Source organism: Pseudonaja textilis, chromosome 16 (assembly GCF_049901715.1).
Source record: "Pseudonaja textilis isolate UNSWEBS1 chromosome 16, rPseTex1.2, whole genome shotgun sequence".
NCBI classification, from domain to species: domain Eukaryota; kingdom Metazoa; phylum Chordata; class Lepidosauria; order Squamata; family Elapidae; genus Pseudonaja; species Pseudonaja textilis.
Window position 1 is genome coordinate 5,136,368 of NC_142005.1, and position 22,466 is coordinate 5,158,833.

Below are 22,466 nucleotides of genomic sequence, written 5' to 3' on the forward strand. Positions count from 1 at the left end.
AAACCCACACCCAATTGTTGGACCGACACCACAGGAGTAAATAAAAGCAGTATTTATTAGCTAATGCTTATTACAGCCTTAAAATAAAATTGGGGGGGAAGAGAGGTTGCCAAAATATAGTTCAGCTTCTACTGCAATAATAAAAGATGGAGTGGGAAGGTATGGAAAGCCTCCATATTTATTTGCTTATTGAAAGAAAGCCCAAATTCCAAACCAATGCAATCGGAGGGCGCACAGATCAATTACTCGGGAAGGAAGGATAAAAACCAAGCGACCAACTCAACGGAGAACAGCTACTAAGTGGGGAATCAGGGCACAGTGCAGAGGAGGTACGAAGCTGCACAACTATTTTGTGGCCGTCACGAGAGAGAGAGCGAGAGAGAGAGAGAGAGAAGAAAAAATGAGGTATTACAGCCCGTCCTACCTCCCACCCCCTGCAAACCGACAAAACTAACCTGAGCATGAAAACCCTACAATGTTGCAGCACTGAACAGATTCACACATTATCCCCCTAGCCCAAAGAGCCAGGCTACCATAAAACTGGTTCCAAGAAGCCATTTTGGTTTTTTTATTTGGGTAGCTTTTTTTTTTTTTAAGACACAGGTGTGATGTTTCGAATGAGGACCTAACAACCTGGCCTGTGGGATGAAGACATGTAAATCCCCACATCCCACCCCAAGGGAACATTTCTACAACTTTCTTGGTTTGTTTGGTGCACAAGGGCCTGACAGCCAGCCCCCACATCTCCCTGGGGTAATGGAGAGAGAAAAGAATGATTAAAAAAGAAAAGAAAAGAAAAGACTACAGCTAAAAGGGAATCCAGAGCCAAGTAAGTGCACAAATAGTTCTCTCTTCTCTACACATAACTTGGAGACTTACTGAGTTCCCAAGACCATAAGGGAATATCTTTTAGTCTTCAAGTTTCAAGCCCTCTTGAAGGACTGAGTGGGCAGTGAAGATGACTGGAACAAAGCTTCCAGCAGTCACTGGCTCTCCACGGGCCCCAAATATCCCACTAGGACATTTCCCAGTGTTTCCACTATCGGGTGTCCTCCAGCACGCCGGGCCCCACAGCCCATCATCTTGGAAGCACAGCAGAAAGCGAGGCACCGAGTCAAGAAAGCGGACCCCTCCTGCCAAGCAGGGAAGGGAGAGTCAAGGAGAAAGACGCCAGAGGCCTTTGCGAAGGCCTTGCACCAACAAATTCCAGCACTTGTGTGTGGAGTAGACCCCAGAGAGAGAGAGGGAGAGAGAGAGGGAGGGAGGGAGAGAGAGAGTGAGAGAGAAAGAGAGAGAGGGGATCCCATTTGCTTTGGCAGTCCCGAGTCTCCCCTCGCTTTCGGCAAAGATGGATAAAGAGAAGCCTTTGGAGAAGACACGAAGTATGCGTGTGAAAGGGAATGTCGGAGGTAGGTTTTAAAGACAATCTTAGAAAAATCAGGCACATTACAAGTAGAATATTACACAAAAACCCTATTCCAGAAAAAGGCCTCTCCTTCTGCAAGCGGGATCTTGCAGAAAACCTTGCCACTGGAGGGGAGGGAGGAAAAGGATTCAAGGTTTTTTGTTTGTTTGTTTTTAAAAAGCATCAGGTGTTAGCAAGACCAAATCCACAAATTGAGGCCAAGGAGGGAGGGAGGGAGGGGGAAAAATGGAAAGAAAAAGTGGGTTTGTTCCTGTAAGAGAAGTTCAATACCCGAATCCCATCGGACTAGGAAGCAGTAGAGTTGGAAGAAATAGCATGTGGAAGGGGCATGGCTCACTCTAGGCCCTGCCTCTGGTGTGATGGAGACTCAAAGTAGATTTTAAAGCAGCTTATTTGAATAAGTACAAAGCCTTAGGGCAGGGGTGTCCAACTTCGACAACGTTTAAGACTTGTGGACTTCAATTCCCACAGTTCCCCAGCCAACCAAGACTTGAGGACTTCCAATTCCCAGAATTCCCCAGCTAGCTAAAACTTGTGGACTTCTGGCTGAGAATTCTGGGAGTTGAAGTTCACAGGTCTTAAAATTGCCAAGATTGGGCACCCTTGCTTTAGGGTCAGCATCCACTCAAAAGTTGCCTAACACTAGACAACCTTGAGTTTCTTTCCCGAAAACAACCACCCCCCCGAAGTCTTCCATACAACTTATACATCCCGGCAGACTCCCCGAATGAAGGGAGAGATAAATACCAGTGTGTTAAAAAGCCTGATGGAGCTTTAAATGCTCACACGCACACTGACACACACATATGGGCCTCTCGAGGAAGAAAGCATCTTGAAGTCCACCGTCCCATGGACCGACGCATGCGGGATTGGTACCCAAGCCTTTAGGAATTCGGTAAACGAAGAGGAGAAAGTGATGGATACACTCTCTTCCCCGGATCTAAACCGAGCAAGATTTTCCTAAGTCATCCAAGACACGGCCTCGATTTGGCAAAGTCTGAGATGATCGTTTTGAATGGGGCAAAGGGAGTTACTTTGCCGTCGTGCTTGCTTGTGCCAAGCCTGGAGGATACCTCTGATTTGGGTTTCCGTGCCACCCACGATCCTCTCAAAGGCTACTGTGGTGCCACTTTTGAACCATCTTAGGGACTGAGATAAAGGTGCCTAACAGGGACGAAGGAAAACAAGTGGAGTTTAGAAGATTTGAAGTCATGGTATGCCCAGACCACTGCAGTGGGGCTGAAGAGAGGGAAGCGGATGGAAAAAATTAGTAAAAACCATTCAATAGGTTGTCTTTCTTGCTTGCTTGCTTCCCGTCTCGCTCACACAGAGCCCTTAAGCTGGGGTGTCAGTCCAAAACCTTGTTAGTGAGGAAAAGAGGAGCATTCAGGGAGCTCCTCAGCCCATCGTAGATGCTGGATTATTATTATTATTGAGAAAAGGGTCCCAAAATACTTAGGTGAAAGTTAAGGGCAAGGGATTTTAAGCCCCAACTTGCCAGGGAGGAGGCAGGAGGAATGACAGAAGGAGAGACAGTGAGGCAGCGGGGTGTGTGTGTGTGTGTGTGTCTGCGTGGTGTGCGTGCGGGATGTGTGATCCAACCAATACGGGAGACACTGACCCAAAGTGGGAGGCGGCAGCAGGAGGAAGATTAAAACCCCCAGAGAAAGACTGGACAAGGGAAGGTTCTCTTCCACGACTGAAAAAGCAATCAGGAGGCGTTCTGGTTCTGGAAGATCGAGGCTTTCTCCTTCAGCAAATCCAGGCAGAGGTGGCAGCTCCAGCTCCCTGCGGGAAGGAAAGCATTTTCGTTATTCAAGCCATTGATAGCAAGAACTGCTGTCCTTTTGACTGACGGCCGTAACTGAGCCCAAAATTTCTGCTAAGAAACCCGTCAAGCGGGTTTGGCCCCGTTTGGCCACCCTTCCTTGCCAGGGTTGTTAAACGAATCTCTGCAGGCGTTAAGTCGCGTGGTTCTTAAGTGAATCTGGCTTCCCCCCATGGACTTTTTGTTTGTCAGAAGGTCCCAAAAGAGGAGCACGTGACCCCCCCGGGACACTGTGACCGCCATAAATGTGAGTCAGTTGTCAAGCGTTCGAATATAAAGCATGTGACCATGGGGGTGTTGCAACGGTCGCGTGAATTTTCAGTGCCGTTGTTCACTTTGAGTGGCGCACTGAACGAACGGTTGTAAGTCAAGGACTACCTCTGACCGTGACTCAGTCCCTTTCTTTGCTTCTTCCCATCCTTTTTAGGATTCTCAGATCAGAGGGGAAGTTTATGGGTGGTAAATCATAGAGTCACAGGCCTGGAAGGGACCTCGGAGGTCTTCTAGTCCAACCCGCTACCCCAGACAGGAGTCCTGGCACCATCCCAGACAAACCCAGTCTCTTCTTGAAAAACTCCGGGGATGGAGCGCCCACAATTCCAAGAGGGAAGCTCTTCCAGGGATTAATTGTGCTCGCTGTCAGGAAATAGGGGCCAGCGATCCAACGTCAGCTGGCTTGGGACTCTCTGGAGAGGAGCAAATCATTACTGCCCGGTTGGCATCGATGTGTCAAATTCTCGGGCAGAGGTCGTTACCTCCCCCAACTAATGTTTAACGGGAGGTGCAAAGATTAATTCCAGGAACTCCTAAACGGGGCGATGCATTGGCTCACATCCTGTGGGCCCGTGCAATGGAGCCAGGATGGTTCTGTGAGTCACCTCCTCCTTGTCCGAAGACGAGTTGCAACTGGAGTGGAGACACAGAGCGAGGGAGACTTTCTCCGCATCTCTAATTTAACTGGAGCCGTCAGGGCCCTGAGGGTGACTCGCGGTTCCCTTGTCAAGTGATGTAAAAATGAACGCACCGTTTGAAATTAACACGAGCTGCAAGGATCCTCCCAAACCCCTGAGTCAGCTCTCGCTCTGGGAACAAGCCACCATTTTGCCTCGTCATGATAAAAGGAAGGATTGGCATTTTTAAAAAGATGGCAGCCTGGGATGCGTGTGTATTCGCACATACATATATGCTAATTTTGAACTTACTTCCTTCCTTCCCTTTTTCAATTCCTTCTTTCCTTCCTTTTTAAAATTCCTCCCTCCCTGTTCTGACCCAACCGGGTTTCCAAATAGCAAACACAGACAAAGGCAGCAACCCCACCCCCTTTAAGGTTTAATAACAATTCTGTCCTGAAGGCTGCTTTCCATTAATTAGCTCCGACAAGAAAGAGCCTTGCCTGGTTGTTTGTCAATGATGCCAAAAACTCAAGAGATAAGAACTAATTTATGAGATTCTCCAAACACAAATTAAGATGTCCACCAGTTGAGCTTCAGAGCTTCAGCTGCTTTGCTGTCTGCAAAGAACGCTTTTCCAAACCTGGCTTTTATCCTCTTGAGGGAGGGGCCATTACCTTGAAGCCTTACGCCCGAGTCGCCTGTGCTGCTCTAACTGCTCTCTCCTACGATCACGCACGCGCACTTGGCACAGGCTCCTCGGGAACCTCCTCATTGCTGCTGCCAGCCCCCATATTCTCTGAAGGCGAATACTCCCCAATGGTCCTGGCCCCTCACCTGAGTCCTCGCTCTCCTCAGCCGTCTGCACCTGCTGCCAGGTAACCCCAACACTCCCTCCCCTGCTTTCATTCTATGTTCATCTATACGCTGCCATTCCTCCAATAGGATGACCCTGGGCAGCTTGAAGCCTCATGAGGTTTCACGACAGAAGGCCAAAAATCTTGTAAGTTGGAGTCTAAACCAAGATTTAGGGTTTCAAAATGCTATTTGTTACATAACATTCGGGTGCTGGTCATTTCATTTTGGAGCATCACAGGTAGGGAGACCCTTCATGGAACAGGTTTCTAACCTGCGAGGTAACTTCCGCATTTTGGTTTTAAAAAGGGAATGAGCCACAGTAGTGGCCCATATCCTGGGGTCTTCCTGATGTGCTGGACCACCAATTTCAGGGCAGCCAAGGGAAAGGGAGGAAGCAAGATCAAAAGGAAGAAGGCAGGAGGCTGCCCAACAATTCTGGGCTGCCCAGCCCTTCACAACTCCAAAATCTTGCCCAGGTGAAAGGTGGGGGAGCACAAGAAGGGGAACGGAACAGAACTCACCTTCTGGGGGTTCTGACATAGGTGGGGTGAGGCAGTACATGTGATAACCACGGTCACAATCGTCACAGAACAGCAGCTGGTCCTGAAGAAGAGGGGGAGGGAGAAGCAATGAAGAATACGGCTTAACTCCCCCTCCTTTTGGACTGGAGAAAACAGCATCTAGAGGACTTTACTCCCCTTTCTTTTTATGAATCCCAAAAATGTGACATTTCCCATCATGCAAAAGACTCCATATTTGAAAGGCTCTCCAGAATGGTCAGGCCAGGTGAGTTTGGAAGTACCTGTTTTGAGTCCCCACCCCACAATCAAAAAGCTCCAAGTAGCTGATATACTAAGACCCTGGCCAAATTCACAGCACAATTCTTCACCTAGCAGCAAATTACACAGCTGCACTCCCCCAAGATCCTGAGCTGGGTTCGTTTTTAGCAGCCCAGCATGATGCAGCGTGAATCTAGCCACTCAATTTATGATTCAACGTACAACAAAACCCCCTCCCCAAAATGAGTTCTCAACAATTAGAGGAGGCTGTGTGAACACCCACCCCCATTCAGGACACACATTTTGAAACGGTGCAAACGATATAATCCAGGTTTTGTGATTCAAACTCAGGTCTAATCTTGGTTTCTAAGAGGATCCACCTCAAGAAGCAGGCTTCAAAGGATCCAGGATCAGAGGTGGGCAGGGGGAGAGGTCAAGTCTGAAGGAGAGGGAGCGGGGAGGGGGTTGTCCCCAAAAGGAAGAAGGAGGCAGAACTAAGGAGAGTCCTTCCAATCTGAAGCAGACCAGCCTTTCGGGGCAGGAAGGGAGAGCGGGGGAAAGCACACTCACGTCGTTCTCCGAGGTGCCGCAGATGTTACAGCACTTGCATTCAATACACTGCCAGCGGTAGGTCTTCACGGCAGCCATCATGACTGGGGTGAACTGCAAGCAAGATGGGTGCCCTAAAGAGGCAAGAGAGGGAGAGAAACGGCCTCAAGACGTACCCACCTTGCCCTAGGAAAGGCGGGTGAGCTACCTGGCAGGTGGACAGCTAAGGCAAGAGTCCTTTTCTCAAGGGTATACCCAAGGGGGGGAGAGGGTTCCCATCAGATCGCCTACCTGATCGCCCACAGTCCGAGCACGAAACCAGCTCTTCAGGTTGCCCTGTCTTCTTGTTGATCTTCGAGTCTCCCAGACAAAAGTCGCAGTAATTGTTGGGCAGGGCCAAACCATCGGGACCCTTCTTGGCTATGGGAGGGGGGAGGAAGGGGTTTGTCTTTCAAAGCACAGCAGAGGCTTGTCCTGTTTAGCAGCCCAGCTAAAACCCCGAGACGCACATACACTCCAAAATGGTAAATTCCTGCACAGAAAACTTTTGGGCAGCAAAACGGACAGATCAGAAGCATCACTTGGGCCCAGCAAGTTTGCTAACACATATACTCATTGCCAAGTTATTTCTCACCCCCTCCCCCCAACTAACCTCAGAGGGTCACTTTGGTGTGGTTGCCTCCTGCCACCACTTAGGTTTCAAAACCATGGTAGCAGAGCCCATTTCTAACCGCGGTTGGTAAGTGGTAGCCTGTCAATTCTCATTGTTGGAGGGGCGCCTCAGGCACCATGATCTTCTCTGAAAATGGAAGGGCGGGGGAACTGGCCGAGGAAGGAACACCCCCCCCCCCCACTCGTGAAGGTTCCCATTGGTCAGCGTAGTTGGGCAACAGAGCTGGAGCTCTTTCAGGCTCCGGCCACTGCAGGTGATTCAAAGCAAGAGACCCAGTGAGGAGTTGGGGAAGGAGAGGGTGGATGGGATGAATGCCAAGGTGGACAAATGCGACCTGACAGCAAGACTGTTCCATGACCTCCATTATGCAGGGACCAGCGGGGCCAAACAAAGGTTCTGCCTTGATTCTCGGGGATCAGGCTGAACGGCAGCAGAGAAAACTGGCCCTGGGACTCACCCCACCCCCGACTCAAAACAAGTCAAAGGGAGGGGCAGAAGCCCCCCCCCCCGCCACTTACTTTTCTGCTCCTCGGATCTCTGTGAGACGGGCGTGGGGGGCTGAGAGTCCTCCTTGTCCTCCCCTTCTTCTTCCGCCAGGTGACAGTGAGCGTAGTGGTAGCTCAGGCCGGGACGGTTCTTGTAGCGCTTCCCGCAGACTGAACAGGAAAGAACCAGAAGGAAGCGCTGAGAGCCACGCCGGCTGTAAAGGAGCCCCCTCCCACACCCCTCCTCAGTAAAACCCACCGGTGGGCTAGTCCTCACTCAAAAGCCACCCCAAAGCACTTTGCCTGCTTCCTCAAACAGGTAGTCCTCAATTTCTAACCAGTCACTTAATGACGGTTCAAAGTTATGAGAGGCCTCCCCAGAGCTACTTATGACCTGTTTTTGGAGTTATGGCAGCTGCACACACTCCAACCTGAAGTCATGTGATTATATTTTGGGCCCTTGGCAACCAGCCCACTTTTGCAGCATCCTGCAATGGTGACATTTTTTTTTTTTGCTGGTTTTCAGCGTTTTCTTCTGGTTTCCAGCCCATTGGGGAAAACTGATTCACTTAACGACTGCTGCATTTGCTTAATGACTGTTGTTACAAAGGATCATCACTTTGAATCCAGTCACCTGATGCTTCAAATGACGGCTGCAATGACTTAGCGGGACTGTACTTCCAGGCTCAGTTATGGTTGTAAGTTGAGGACTACTTGCACAGAAGTGGAAGGAGAGGGCACAGAGCTGGTCGCAGGGCGGGAGGTATTCTCTCTTCCCACAGAGCAGAACCAGATTCCTTCAGCTGCTACACCCACGTTCTGCCTGTAACCTTCTTCTAGGGGACTTGGCGAAATCCCAAGGCAACTCATTCAGGGCCGCAAGCAAAATGGTTATTTGTCACCGGAATGGAATGGCCGACACTGCATACCCCAACCCAGCACGGCAAACAATCCATAAAGTGCATGCAGACAAAACGGATGATGAAATTCAATCCTCCGGTTCTCATGAAACAGAGGACTGAAATTCTACAGATGTTATCTGACGTCCAAAAAGCAAAGGTTAAGGATATTCAATGGACAGCAAAGACGTTTTTCTGCCCTTCCACATGTGCAGGATAACGTGTCTTGAACAAAAAAAAATCATGTTTACTCAAGACTCCACCTTTTACGCAGTTCCTCCCAAATCCCAGGTATGACCCCGATTTTGCCACCTCCCTTCCCAAATCCAGCCTTCCCTGTAAGTTCTTTTTGCATAAATATCCCCATTCTACACTTTACTATAATTAAGCCTACATCCCTGTTGGACTTCTCATAATTAAAAGACTTGCACCGTTTTTTAAAAAAACTTACCCAGATTCTATTTTTTGTTCTCTTCCTCGTGCCAAATTTGGGCTCATGTGGTGCTTGGAACACGAAGCCACCCCCTGTACTTCTGTGCAGCCTTGTGCTTTCTAATTTACATCATTTCTGTCAGTTTAAGCCCAGCCTAGTAAATTAGCTTGCAAAACCTATACATGCATTTTAGCGTTAACTGAGATTTCCATGCCAGCGACAGGGGGAAAAAATCCACTCTTCTGTACCCAGCATGGACTCTTCAGGTAAGAAAAAAGCATGGCATACAATATAACCGCTCTTTGACTCTGATTATAAAAGGGAAGATGGGCGTTAGTGGAAACATGGAATTCTGGGATTAAGAGATTAGGAATATGCCTGCCCCATAGTGCTGAATTACAGCTCTCAGGATCCACCATCAAGGCCATCCAAGTTAGTTAGCAACATCAGTAAGTCCACAACTATCTAGAGCAGGGCTCCCCAAATTTGGCAATTTTAACTCTTGCGGATTACAACTCCCAGGCAGCCATGCTGGCTGGGGAATTCTGGGAGTTGAACTCCACAAGTGTTAGTGGACTTGCCAAGTTTGGAGACCATCTACAGCAAAGAGGCCCGGGCTACATTTTAGCTGTTCTTTTCTTCCCTTGACAGAAATGTACCTTCCTCATTGCTTACTGCCTTTCTCTGAAAAATATTGGAAGGAAGGAAGACCTGATAGAACTAGCTTTAGAATGTGCCTGGAACATATTCAGGGGCCAGGGAAGCAGAACAAGTAATCCATCACCTTCTCCGTGGCTCAAATTAATCCACCAAACAATACGTCCTAAATCTGGAAACAGCTCAGGCCAGAAACAAGAAAACAGACCATATTTAGAAGGAAGCAGTAGAGCTGCCGGTGGAAGGGAGGTGGTGGATAAAAAGGAACAAATCCTTTCCAAATCCTTTGAGCTATGTAGGTCTCACAACTTGGGGATGTTTCGGTATGGATGATGTATGCGCACACACATGAATGTGTGCGTGTGGGTATGTGTGTTTGTCCAGCAACTGGAAATCTAATTTGCCAAGAAGAAAAAAAATCACAGCTCTCTTACGGATTGTGTAAATCCAGCTGATTATGTAAGGAACCTGAGCTAAGCGGGCCCTCCTCTATGCAGCTACTACAGTCAGCAACCAATTCAGGCTTAGAACTGTCTTTCTCCGGGAGGAAATCGGCAGGACTAGTTATACAGGTAGCCCTCGACTTACAACAGTTCATCTAGGGACTGTTCGAAGTTACAACGGCACTGGAGAAGGTGACTTACGGCCGTTTTTCACACTGACAATCCTTACAGAATCCCCACAGTCACCTGATCAAAATTTGGACGCTTGGTAACTGGTTTCGTATTTATGGCGGTTGCAGTGCCCTAGGGTCACGTGATCCCCTTTGGCCACCTTCTGTCAAGCAAAGTACCAATGGGGGAGCCAGATTCACTGGTTATTAACTTAACTGTTAACAGCTGTGGCGAGAAAAGACGTAAAATGGGGGGAAACTCACTCGGCAACATAAATTTGGGGCTCAATTATAGTCGTAGGTTGAGGACTACCTGTATTCCCAACAGCCTGCCAGAATTGAGCCCCTCCATTTTTGCTGAGAGCCCCGGGAGAATCCAACAGATTATCTAGGATCACCTAGGCTGCTGAGAGAGAAAAGTACGGTCCAGCAAATAGCTCAGAGGTCACCTAATGAAGGGAATGAAGACCGAAGACTCAGGCTTTGGGCTATTATTAACAGAATTTACAAAACCTGGAGACCTTTTGCCCTGTTCCTGTGCTAACAAATCTTCTCAGCTGGAGAAGGCAAAGTCCCAACTCAGGTGCTCCCCCCCACCCCACCCCACCATTCCATGGGGCATGGGCCCAGCAGGCTGGAAGAAACAACAATCTTCTCTCTTAATGCCAATTAAGATAATTGGTATATCGAACAGGATTTACAGATTCTAGCAACAATGAAAGTAAACGCAAGCTCTTGCCGCTTCCAACATCTGGCAGAGCAGATCTGGAAATGCAGCTGGTCAGAATGACGTTGGGGGTTTGCCACTGCCAGTTTGTGCTCCACCACAGCGTTTCTCAAGACCTGTGAACTTCAACTCCCAGAATTCCCCAGAAACCATTTCCCCACCCCCCTTTGGCCTCAACTTTGCAAAGCTTGACTCTCTCTCAAATCCGTCCTCCTCTAGACGGAAATGTCGAATTCTCGATTCAACATTCACCACCACACTTCAAAAGAATTTGTATCTTTCTCAAACGCACAATTCATGCACAAATGCATGTTTCCTAAACCCATCCACCCCCACCTCAATATGTCACACACATAAAACCAAAGCAGGTATCGTCGGAAGGGAGGGATTTTTTTGGCACTCTGCAGGAGAAGACCCAAGATTGTTTTTTTAAAGAAAAAAAGGGGGGGGTGGGGGGGCTGGAAAAGAGTTTTTTTAAAAACGAACATTTCAGAAGAACAAGGTCAGGAGGAAATTAAACAGCAAGACAGAAAGAATGGAATACCTCGGTCAGGAGGTTTCGAGGTATGCTTTTGTTTGTAACTATCTGAAACACAGAAAGAGAATGAGAGAAAGGTGAAGGCAGTCTGTAAGGTCACGCACATAACATGCACACAAGTCAGCTATACAGAGCGATTAAAAAGGAGGAGAGAAAAAATAAAAAGTCACTGGTGTTATTTCAAATCAAGAGGGGCAGTATAAAATTCTTACAGGAGAGTAAAGGAGGAGAGAAAGAAAAGGAATTTCAGGAACTCAGGATTTGCCCTTTGGAAAGGTCTTGCCAATCGCCTTTCACTCCCAATTTTTCCATGAATCACCAAGGTTTCATGGGCCTTGTTTTTTTTTTTCTTTTTCTTTTTGCAAATCGGTGTGCAGGGAACAGGCCAAAGATCAAACAGTTGTGAAATGTGGAGCCAAAGGAGACACTGTCTATCGTAACTCTGGGGTCTGCATGTGAGGTGCAACGAGATACAAACAAGACTAGCAACAAACACCAAAAAGAAGCCCAGAGTAAGACAGCTTCTCTTCCCTTTGCTGCGTGCGTGTGTGCGTGCATGAAATCCAATCCCGGGATCTGCCAGAAGAAATAGGTTAGAACTTTTCCCAGAATCCCACTGGTGGGAGGCACAGCGAAGACCCCACCCACCCGCTCAGAATGCCAAGTGAATCTGTTCCCCAGATGCTCTCTTAAGGAAGCCAGTTTTAGGCAGCAGAGAAGTGGCCAACGCTGCATGTCTCTGCGTTCTCACTTAACTCCTCGTCGGGCAAAACTGAAAAAAAATCTTCATCAGGCAAAATTGCCATTTTTTTTTTGAAGTTGGATAAATAACTGTTACTCCCCTTCACATTGTGTGATAAATGATGTGTTTTCAGCTCACCCCAAACAGCTCTCAGCCCAGAGCACGATTAACGGGGGGCCAAGTAAAAGGAGGTACGAGTAGCCAGCCTGTGGCACATCTTCCCAAGAGACCCCAAGCAGAGCAATCGCATGCGATCCCATCCTAACACCGGGAGCTATTCCTGGTTTATACACCAGTAAAATCAAGAAGCTGTTTACTATAAACTGGCTTGTACTCACTGTCACATGCATAAGGTTTGTCCCTGTCTTCCAAAATGGCAGCATCCAGCTTTTTCCGAGCGCTCCCAACTCCTTTACCCTATAAGGAAATTTAAAAAAAAATTGAAGGCAGGTGAAGAGTATGCTTTCTCTCTGCGTTTGGAGGAAAAAGTACAATCCAAGATGGAACCGTATTCCACTGAATTGTACTGAATCTGATTTGTGGTCCGTTCCTTTCCTTTCCTTTCCTTTCCTTTACTTAGGGCAGAGTTGCCAGTCCCAATTAGCATTAAGCGAGGACTACTTGCGTGTTGGTGGTTAGTTCTGCTAATCACACTAAGAAAATATGTAGACCAAGGCTGCCACCCAGTGAAAGATGTTTGTAACAATCTTAAAATGAGCATTTATTTATTTCTCTGAACCACTCTAAGATCTTTTTCAGATGGCAGGTAACAATAATTTGGATTAACCAAGATTCTCAGAATTTGATTTTTATATGCTCAGAGTAACACCTGTACCAAGCTAATGGCTTCTGCTAAAAAAACCTGCCTTCTCAGAATCTTTGGGACACTAGGTATCTCCTAAAACCCTAGTAAGATCACATCTGGAATACTGCAAACCAATTTTGGTCACCATACTACAAAAAAGACGTCGAGACTTTGGAAAAAGTTCAGAGAAGAGTAACTAAGATGATCAAAGGCAGATTAAAATATATGAAGAGTGGCTGCAGGATTTGGGTTTGGTCACTCTGGAGAAAAGAAGGACTAGGGGGGACATGATAGTAGTATTTCAGGATTTGAGGGGTTGCCACGAAGAAGAGGGGGTCAACTTATTTGCCAAAGCACCAGAGGACAGGATAAGAAAGAATTTTTGGAAACTGATCAAGGAGAGAACAACTCAGAATTAAAGAGAAACTTCCTGACAGTCAGGACAATTAAGCAGTGGAACAGCTTGCCACCAGAAGTTGTGGATGCTTCACCACTGAAGGTTTTTAAGAAGCGACTGGACAGTCACTTGTCTGAGATGCTATAGGTTCTCCAAGGGGCTGGAGGTCCCGTCCAACTCTATTCTATTCTATTCTTTGCCCAAAATGTTCAGAGGCCCTCCTTACTCTGCATTAAAGAAGCCTATGTAAAATTCAGTGAGCCCACAGAAGTTGAAATGTTACCCCCTACCTTGGCCTTTCCTTTGCCTCGTCGTTTTGGGGTGTCTTCCTCGTAGTCTTCATCATCCAGGTCATCCAAGAAGTCATCGGGTTCCAGGATTCGCTGGAAGAAAAAGAAAAGGACGCAAAAAGCTGTGAGAAACGGACGTTTGGCTCATCCAAAGGAACATTCCCGTTAAATCACAACTCTGCGGGTGTCGGGTTCTGTGACAGGCTGGCTGATAAGAACCCCCCCTCTCGTCTCGTTAGTGCACTGATAGCTTCGTTGTTAAGAACCAGGTAAGCGCAGTTTCCAAGCAGCTCTGCAGGACAAACGCTAAGAGCAACAATATCCTTGCTCAGTCAGGGACCATTTTCCATGCAGGTTCTGAATCCAAAAGCAGATACGGGTAGTCCTAGACTTACAACAGTTTCTTTAGTCACCGTTCACTGAAAAAAGCGACTCGTGGCCATTTTTCAGATAAGACCTTTCCAGCATCCCCATGGTCACGTGATTTATGTTTAGAGGCTTGACAATATGAACCATATTTATGACGGTTGCAGTGTCCTGGGGTCACATGATTCCCCCCCCCCTTTAAATAAAGTTTTATTTGAGTTTTCACACACAAAATACAAGTAAAACATCTTTTTTGAAAATAGCATGGTCCCGGGTTGAACTTCTTTATACAGACACAAAACTCAATTTCATGCTCCTTTTTGTATTCTATTCCATATCTTATACTATTTTACATTTTCTATATAGTTTTCCCCTCTTTTAATTTTCTCAATTTTATTTTGATTATCTCAATTCAAATCATTATATTTATACTTTTGCCTGTTCTGTTTCAATTTCATATTACCTTTTCTCATTAAACAAATTTTCTCCTGTAGTTACTAATTGGAGTATGACACCTTTATATCTTCTAATTACATCCATTCAACTCTTATTTAAACTTCAGTATATACCTTAAGTTTATGACCTTCAATATAATACATAATACATAACTTCCAATTGAATTCTGCATGGCACATTCTTATAATACACACTATATTCTTTAAAAAAAAAAGAAAGATTGTAAATATATGTAATTATAAACCCTCATTCCATTCCAGTTCAGTTCTATCATTAATAATCATTAAAACCATAACATCTTTAACCCTTTTCAATTAAATATCATACTTCCTTAAAAACACATATAATCTCCATAATTAATTTTTCCCTTATTTCTCTTCACGTGTTTTATAAATCATTAAATATACCTTTTGTTACACTTATTTATTGACAAGCATTCCACTGAATTATGATAGCTATTTTATCAGACATTTTAATCATATATTGTTTCATATTTTCTAAAATTATTTCTGCTTCTAATATAACCATACTATCTTATGTACTTTTGCAAAATCCCTTTTTCCATTAAGTTTTCACCCATTATCTCTAAATAGACCCTGTTTCTCTATATTTTGCTTCTGTCCTTTATAACTTCTTTTCCTTTCTTTCTTCCCTCTCATCTTCTCCCTCCCCTTTTTACCCCCTTGTCTCTCTAGTTCTAATTCTCTCTTCTGCATTTCCCTCTTCTGTTGCTTTCTGATTTTATACTTATTTTTCATTCTATCTTTTTGTTGTTTTTCCCAATCTTAAACTTTCCATTCTCTTTCTCCCCTTTCCTTTTTCCCCCCATCTAAGATTACTTGTTCATTAAAGATGGCTTCTTCTTTGTCGCAATCTTCTTGTTCTGCAGGCATTTCTTGTTGTTTCTCATAATTCCAAATCTCCATTTCTAAAAACTGAAATACGAAGCCAAAAGAACCTCTCCCTTCTTGTGCATCTTCTTTGTACTTTTTAAGTTCCATTTTCAGTTCTTCTAAAAGTGGAGCCATTTTAAAAAGTTTTAAACAACCACCCGATTGATTTTAGTCATTCAAAACAATAACCAAGAATCCAGAAATCATCAAGTAATCCTGATAGTCCTGAGTTATATCTTCTTATTTCTTTTTCGATTTTCCTTATTCACCTTGTGGCTCAAATACAGGTAGACCTCAAGTTGTAACAGCACTGAGAAAAGTGGCTTGTGACGTGTTCTTCACACTTACCCCCATCGCAGCATCCCCATGGTCACGAGATCAACGTTCAGATGCTTGGCAACTGACAACGTATTTATGACGGGTTACAATATCCCGGGGTGACGTGATCGCCTTTTGCAACCACCTGACAAGTAAAGCTAACGGGGAAGCCAGGTTCACTTTAACAATCATGAGAGCCACTTCACAACTGCAGTGATTCATTTAACCATCGTGGAAAGAAAGGTCGAAAAATGGGGCAAAATTCACTTAACGACAGAAACTCTGGGCCCAACTGCGGTCATACGTCAAGGCCGCCAGGAGGAGAATCCTCGTCCAAGGACTCTATCTCTATATATCTTTTTGCACTGAATTTTAACGGTCAGCAGGAGCCAAGGGGAAAGGAATCTAAAAACCAGCTCTGGTTTCTCTACAGGATCCCAGGCAAGGAAGGCAGGGGTGGCCCGTTCCTCCTAGTCCCTCTCCCCATAGGAGATCCATGTCACTGTTCTCAAGGGGAAGAGGCCAGAGGGTGGCTGCTATACAGCCCTCAGCCTGGGAGACAAGAGGCGCCGGGCAGGGAGATAGGTAGCATATAAGGTTAATAAATAAAATACAAATGATTTATTCTTGGCAGCTTTGTATTATTACACTTCTTAATTTTACTTTTAATTTTCCTTGCTGGCCGGAGCAAGAGTTAGGTGGTGATAAGAAAGCGGGAAGGGGAAGGGGAGGGAGGGAGGAAGGAAAAGAAAGGGAAGAAAGAGAGAGAGAGAGAGAGAGAAAGAGGGGGAAAGGAAGGAAGGAAGGAAAAGAAAGAAAGAGAAGAACAATATGTTCTATACACGAGCATCTTTCAAAGGAAAGATGTCTTATTTTACCACAGGCTGCCATTCTCTACACTACCTTCCGGGTGCGGCTATTGGCAACGGGGAACTCGCTGAGGCTGTCTTCGTCGGTACGAGGGTCAGGCAAGCTGCGTTTCTCAAGGGGGTCTGTCCTTAAGAGGGCCTCCAAACTGCTGCCATCTTGAGAGATTAAGCCTTCTTTCTTTAGGGCCTGCTCAGTGTCTGCCAAAAACAGAGATTTCATTGTCTTAATGCCATTAAGACAAAGAATCCAAACTACCAATAAAGGAGAATATTGGTAACTTAGGGTTGAAATGAAGGGTCCTTGGTGTTCCTTGGAAGAAAACAACCAAGCTCAGAGAGCACCAAGGACCCCATAGTCCTCTCCTCCTCTCCCTCCCTCCCAGCACTGACGATATTCTCTAGTTGGGTCATGAAATGTCTGCAAGAAAACCACCAAGCTCAGAGAGCACCAAGGACCTCTCAATCTAAACTTCCATTACCTTGGCCAAATGACCTAAGAAAAGTTTGACAGGCACCACAGGCCAATGCAGAAATCTATTAGGTCCTAACACAAGAATGACATGCTCTCTTCTGTCACCTGTAATGTTGGATCTGCACAGAATTCTTACTTGCAACCTGACATTTTTTAAACGTCTGGCTGTCCTGTTGGTCCATTCGTATACAAGTAACAGGATATAAAGGTACTTTTCTGTGGCTGATTTAGAACTACAGAGTTCTCAGGTAGTGTAAGGTAGCCCAACTACCTGTCCAGGTTACCCCGGAATTTGCCTGGACAATTACAAATTCTGTAATGTACGCCTGAACGATCACTTCGGCCAGGTGAAAACTCTTGTTATGATTCCATCTGTAATGATAGAAATTTAAAAACTTTATACAATACAGACAAGGCAAACCTGGTTTAATGGTAGGGAAAGAAAGACTTGGATCCTCTGGAGGATGGGAACGGCGTTTTTTCCGCCAGCGTCGAGCCGGGTAAGAATAGAGCTGGCCAGACGCCAAACCTTCCAACAATAGAAAAAGAGGAAATCAAAGTCTGCTTAGTTAGTCAATTTATATATAAAATTGGGGAGAAAGCATATATATATGCGTGTGTGTGTGTGCGTGTGTGCGTGTGTGCGTGCGTGTGTGTGTGTGTGAAAAACTTATAAAGTTAGGCAAACTTTATGGCAAACTCTTCCTGTTTGGAGTACTGAACACTTCCGGCAGCTCTCTTTGCAGCAAACATTAAGCTGCCCAGAGTTGCCTGATAGCTAGATGGGCAGAATATAAATTTAATAAATAACATTAAAAATATAGCATTTTTAATCTACAGCAGCACTAATTCAGGCTGAATGAGGCAGGAAAGCTGCTGTCTGAACTTGACATCGCGGAATTGATATCCCAGGTAGAGCCCAGGTTTTTGTAGGCCATCCTGATGCCCCACCTGGTCCCCTGTGCCGCTTCTCCATCCAAATATAGCAGTTACTCTGCGCCACCCCAGTCTGCGAATCCAGGAATGGTAATCGGACACTCCTTTCGGCACACAGCCGGGCGTTGTAATTGTGGCACTGCTCCATGGCATCCTTGTAATATTGTTCACCAAGGCTAGGACAAAAGATTGGGAGGGACACAGTTAATGAAATGTCTGTCTATAGTATGAGAATGTGCGGGGGGGGGGGGGATGTTTTAATATAAAGGGACATGTTGGAAGTAAAATTCAGCAAAACAATTTTTTGACTTCATTTCGACATAATTACAACTCAGTTGAATATGGCTGGCCACAACCCTTCTGTAATTTTCTTCCACATTGAAAAGTACAAACCAGCCCCAGCTTTTGGGAGAATCTGCATTCATCTTTAGGGACTCTGATTGTGTATCCCTGCCTGAATTACATCTTTGGGAGGCCCTGAATGCGTTTGTACATAACATAAAGCTATTTTTTTAAAAGCATGATTTATTGTTGAAGCTATAAAATCTTGATTCACTCATCATACTTGACTGTAAGTGTATTGCATTATTGTTAGTCTGATGATGAATCTGTCTCCATTTAATCCAGGAAACTATAGATGGATGATCTCACTTCCTAAGTATTACAAGAAATCACCCCTAGCAGGATAGATCTTTTGACAGATTGCAAATATTGTATTTCATTCACACAGCTGGTCCTTTGCAGATATTGTCATAATTAAATAGGAAGAGGCTGGTTTGAAATTCAAATTATAAGCTTGGATTTAAGCTTTTCTTTTTTTCAGAACAAAAAAAAAAAAAAACACCCGTGGAGCTGGTATTGTATACTACAGCTGTCTTTCAATCTAGTAAATTCATTGAAGAAAGAAAATGGCCAATTCTATTCAATAAATCCATTAGCAAAGAGGCTTATGATGGAAACTTCTAAGAGAAAAGAATGCAGAAATATCTAAGAATACACAGCTTGCATTTTTCCCTTGTTCTTTAAAAATCTGTGGTGCAGCAGCAATGAGGTCTCTCTAATTGAACAGTCCATAATTATAGTAATTTCAATGTTTAAACCTTGCCACACACTAAAAAAGCTGAAGGAGGCTACAGAAAACAATGCAACTTGCTTGAAAGAAAGTAACGTTACAACTTTGCTGTCTGGGGAGGAAACCAAAGAGAGGGACAGAAAATTAAATAGTTAAATCAGAATCCCATTAGGTTTACAGTGTTTTACATTCAATCTTGGTCATCAACTATCAACTGAAACAGCTTAAAGAAAAAAAAAACCACACAAAAAAATGACCTTTGCTCAGTTAGAACCTAAATTTCCTCAATAAATAGCATGGTTCTGTTCAGAAATTTGGGATAAAATACAAACCTCCTGGTTTAACCATCTCTACTGCAATTCTTCACCACATTCAGAAATACCTGAGGACTGTTTTTACAATTCTGCCCAAACCTTCACTAAGTCTAGGATTCTGCCAATTTTGGTACCTCTCCTTTCTAAAGCCAAAGTGCACCTAATGCATCCTTTCAAAAGAATCAACACATCTTTCTATGGGGAAATTGCTGCCCTCCAACTCTGTCCCTCTATCTCCTTCCGTATGGTAAGTTTTTATTTTTCTCAAATATTTCCAGTCTACCTTTCTGTTTCATGGGTTAAGAGTTTTTCTATATCCTGCCTTTCTCATTCCAAACAAATTCCTATAAAAAGCAGTGGGTGGGATGTTATGATAGTTTGCCTCACACAGAAAGTATACAGCAACCCCAATCATCCAATTTGGTCTTTGAAGATGGAATATCAATGCATTATATGTAATTCTCTTTTCTTTCCCTAATCAAGTCAGGAACATTTGAGGGATGTGGGAAAATTGAGAAAGCTGTACACAACACAACCTGCAACTTCATAACACTTTTTCATTGGAAATAAGTTCCCCCAAATCAACTTTAAACTGAAATTTCAAATGGAAAGGTTGAGCTTGTAAATTTGTACCATTTTATTTTTAAGACAGCTACTCTCATCTCTCTTTCCACCATTATTTTGAGTGGCTGTACAAGTTGCAACTACAGGTAGCCCTCGACTTACAACAATTCATTTAGTGACCATTGTTAAGTTACAACAGCCCTGAAAAAAGTAACTTATGAACATTTTTCACACTTACAACCGTTGCATCATCCCCGTAGACACGTGGTCAAAATTCAGATGCTTGGCAACTGATTCATATTTATGACAGTTGCAGTGTCCCCTTGGGGGGTCACGCGATCCCCTTTTGCGACCTTCTAACAAGCAAAGACAATGGGGAAGCCGGATTCACTTAACAACTGTTACTAATTACCAACTGCAGTGATTCATTTAACGACTGTGTCAAGAAAGGTCATAAAATGGGGCAAAATTCAATTTAAATCTGTCTCACTTAGCAACGGGCTCCATTGGTGGTCGTAAGTCGAGGACTACCTGTACTAAAAACCCCAATAATTTTTTTTTTTAATTTCCTTTTCACCCATACCAAGAGACTCTCCTTTTTCCAAAGGCTGTGCTTTGTCTTCCTCTAAAACTATAGATGCTTTAAAGAACAGGGGGGAAAAAAACCCAGGAAAACTTTTATTTTCTGATTTTGTGGGGTGCCTAGAAAAGTTTCCATTAAGGATTTTGACCATGGGGGGGGGGAGTTTATTTTCTCCAAAAAGAAGCCCCAAATTTGATTATTTCCACCCATTATTCTGGTGAAGTTTGCCAGGAAGACAGATAGGTAGCAAGGGCAGGTTTAGGATGATGGGAGTTATGGTCCAACCTAACAGGTTGGGAAACATGCTCCCCAAATCCTAATATCTCAATTTTCCCCTTTTTTTCTCTCTTTTCCTCCCACGCACCCCCAGTTTTCCTCTCAGAAACCTACTCCTTAAACGCTTTATATAAGTATTAATAAAGGGGATTTTTTTTCTCGCCTCCACAAGTTCCTCTCACCATCTACTGTAGGTCATCCAAGCCTCTTTTTTTTGGGGGGGGGGAATTTACCTGAGCCTCCTCGGAGCTTCATAATTGTGTTTTTTTTTAAAGGTTCCCCCCTCCTTTTGAAAAGCTACTCCCCATCTTAAAAGGCATCTCGTGGTGGCCGGACGGTCTTTTTTTACCTCACGTACTTCACTTTTGAAACTTTAAGGTGGGGGGACACTTGCTTTCTTGCCCCCCCCCACAAACATACACACATATACACACAGACTCCGTCCGCTTTTTAAAACCCACTTTTTAAAGATATCACTTCAGTCCTAAGCAATGAGCAGAGGAGAAAAAAAGAGATTCAATAGCTAACCCCTCTCCTTCCATTATCCCGTCAGGAACACCCCCGCGGGCGGAATGGACTCTTCCCCCAACCAACCGTCCTGCGCGCACTTCGTCTAAGGTTCGGGTTGTACCACTGCAAGCAAAAGGGAGGAAATGGGGGAGGAAGAGGGACAGTTCCACTCACAGCTTCACCACATTCTGTACCACCGCCGCCATCTTCCCTTCTGCCGCCTGTGGCCGCAAAGCACGCGAGAGCGCATGCGCTGAGTTCCCGTTCGAGCTGACTCCGGCGACCGCTCTCCATGAAACCTTCCGATCAGGTTCGAAGAAAGCGCATGCGTACTGGCCCCAACCCGTCCTCACGCTCCAGGAAAGAGAGGCAAAAAAAGAGCACCGCTCTTCCCGCGGTGGGAGATGGCAGGCGCAAAGGACGCGCAGGCGCAAAGGAGTCCGTCTATAAAAATTCCATTCACCTGTGTTGCGCATGCGGCATGTCTGCAATCGAGGGCGCATGCGTGAAAAGTTTTGGGAAATAGAGAATTAAATTTTTGATTTAATATTTTGTAGTATTTAGAGAAACAATAAAAAATAGCCCTCTACTGCCCTTACATATATCTGCCTAGAAAAAAAATAACTAGGCATTTCAAATGGTTTTCTTTTGCAAATACATATTTATAAATAGGGGTAACTCTAAACAAACATATTTATTACTTACATTTAATTGTGAGCTTACAACTACAATTGGGACCAGAATTTCTGTTGCTAAACGAGATTTTTGAGTGAACTGCACCCAATTTTATGGTTTTTTTTGCCATGGTTGCTAAGTGAATCACTGCAGTCGTTAAGCGAATCATGAAGTTGTTAAGTGAATCCAGTTCCCCCCACACAATTGATTTTACTTTTCAGAAGTGGCTAGGAAGATCACAAGTGACCCTGGGACACTATAACCGTAATAAATGCAAGCGCCTGTATTTTAGACCACGTGTCTGTAGGGAGGCTGCGATGGTCATAAGTATGAGGACTTGTTGCAAGTCCCTTTTTTAATCCCGTTGTAACTTTGAACGGTTGCTAAATGAATGATTGCAGGTCAAGGACTACTGTATGCAAATATACATGCATACATACTTATGTTGCAGAATTAGGATCAAACATACCACTGGTTAAAGTTATAGTAGTCTTAAAAGAGAAAATACAGATAGCCACGGTAGCCACCATTTGCACTAAGCAAGCCGCAGGTTTCCACCACCAGCAAGGCCAA

The 22,466-nt window shown here is 44.8% G+C and overlaps 1 protein-coding gene across 3 annotated transcripts; it reads right to left on the reverse strand.

The window, feature by feature from the left end:
- Nucleotides 1-37: 37 nt before the first annotated feature.
- DPF2 (double PHD fingers 2) lies at nt 38-21,441 on the reverse strand. Of its 3 annotated transcripts, XM_087913634.1 has the most exons (13): nt 21,393-21,441; nt 17,915-18,075; nt 17,385-17,492; nt 16,526-16,689; nt 13,590-13,682; nt 12,436-12,514; nt 11,362-11,403; nt 7,522-7,659; nt 6,622-6,750; nt 6,352-6,464; nt 5,524-5,605; nt 1,925-3,214; nt 38-1,882 (listed from the first exon to the last, which is right to left on the reverse strand). In XM_087913634.1, the coding sequence occupies exons 1-12, from the start codon at nt 21,422-21,424 to the stop codon at nt 3,138-3,140; spliced, it is 1,218 nt and encodes a 405-aa protein (XP_087769760.1). In that variant the 5' UTR covers nt 21,425-21,441; the 3' UTR covers nt 38-1,882; nt 1,925-3,137. The 3 variants fall into 3 exon arrangements, with proteins under 3 accessions (XP_087769760.1, XP_087769761.1, XP_087769762.1); XM_087913635.1 differs by lacking the exon at nt 11,362-11,403; XM_087913636.1 differs by lacking the exon at nt 11,362-11,403 and having other exon boundaries at nt 21,237-21,441.
- Between the last annotated feature and the right edge of the window lie 1,025 nt (nt 21,442-22,466).

Excerpts from the sequence above, each read along its gene's own strand:
- DPF2 (XM_087913634.1), bottom strand. The coding sequence starts at position 21,424 with ATGGCGGCGGTGGTACAGAATGTGGTGAAGCT. Across the intron at positions 18,076-21,392 it reads GTACAGAATGTGGTGAAGCT|CCTTGGTGAACAATATTACA; the intron begins GTGAGTGGAACT and ends CTTTTGTCCTAG. Across the intron at positions 3,215-5,523 it reads TATGTCAGAACCCCCAGAAG|GGAGCTGGAGCTGCCACCTC; the intron begins GTGAGTTCTGTT and ends TCCTTCCCGCAG.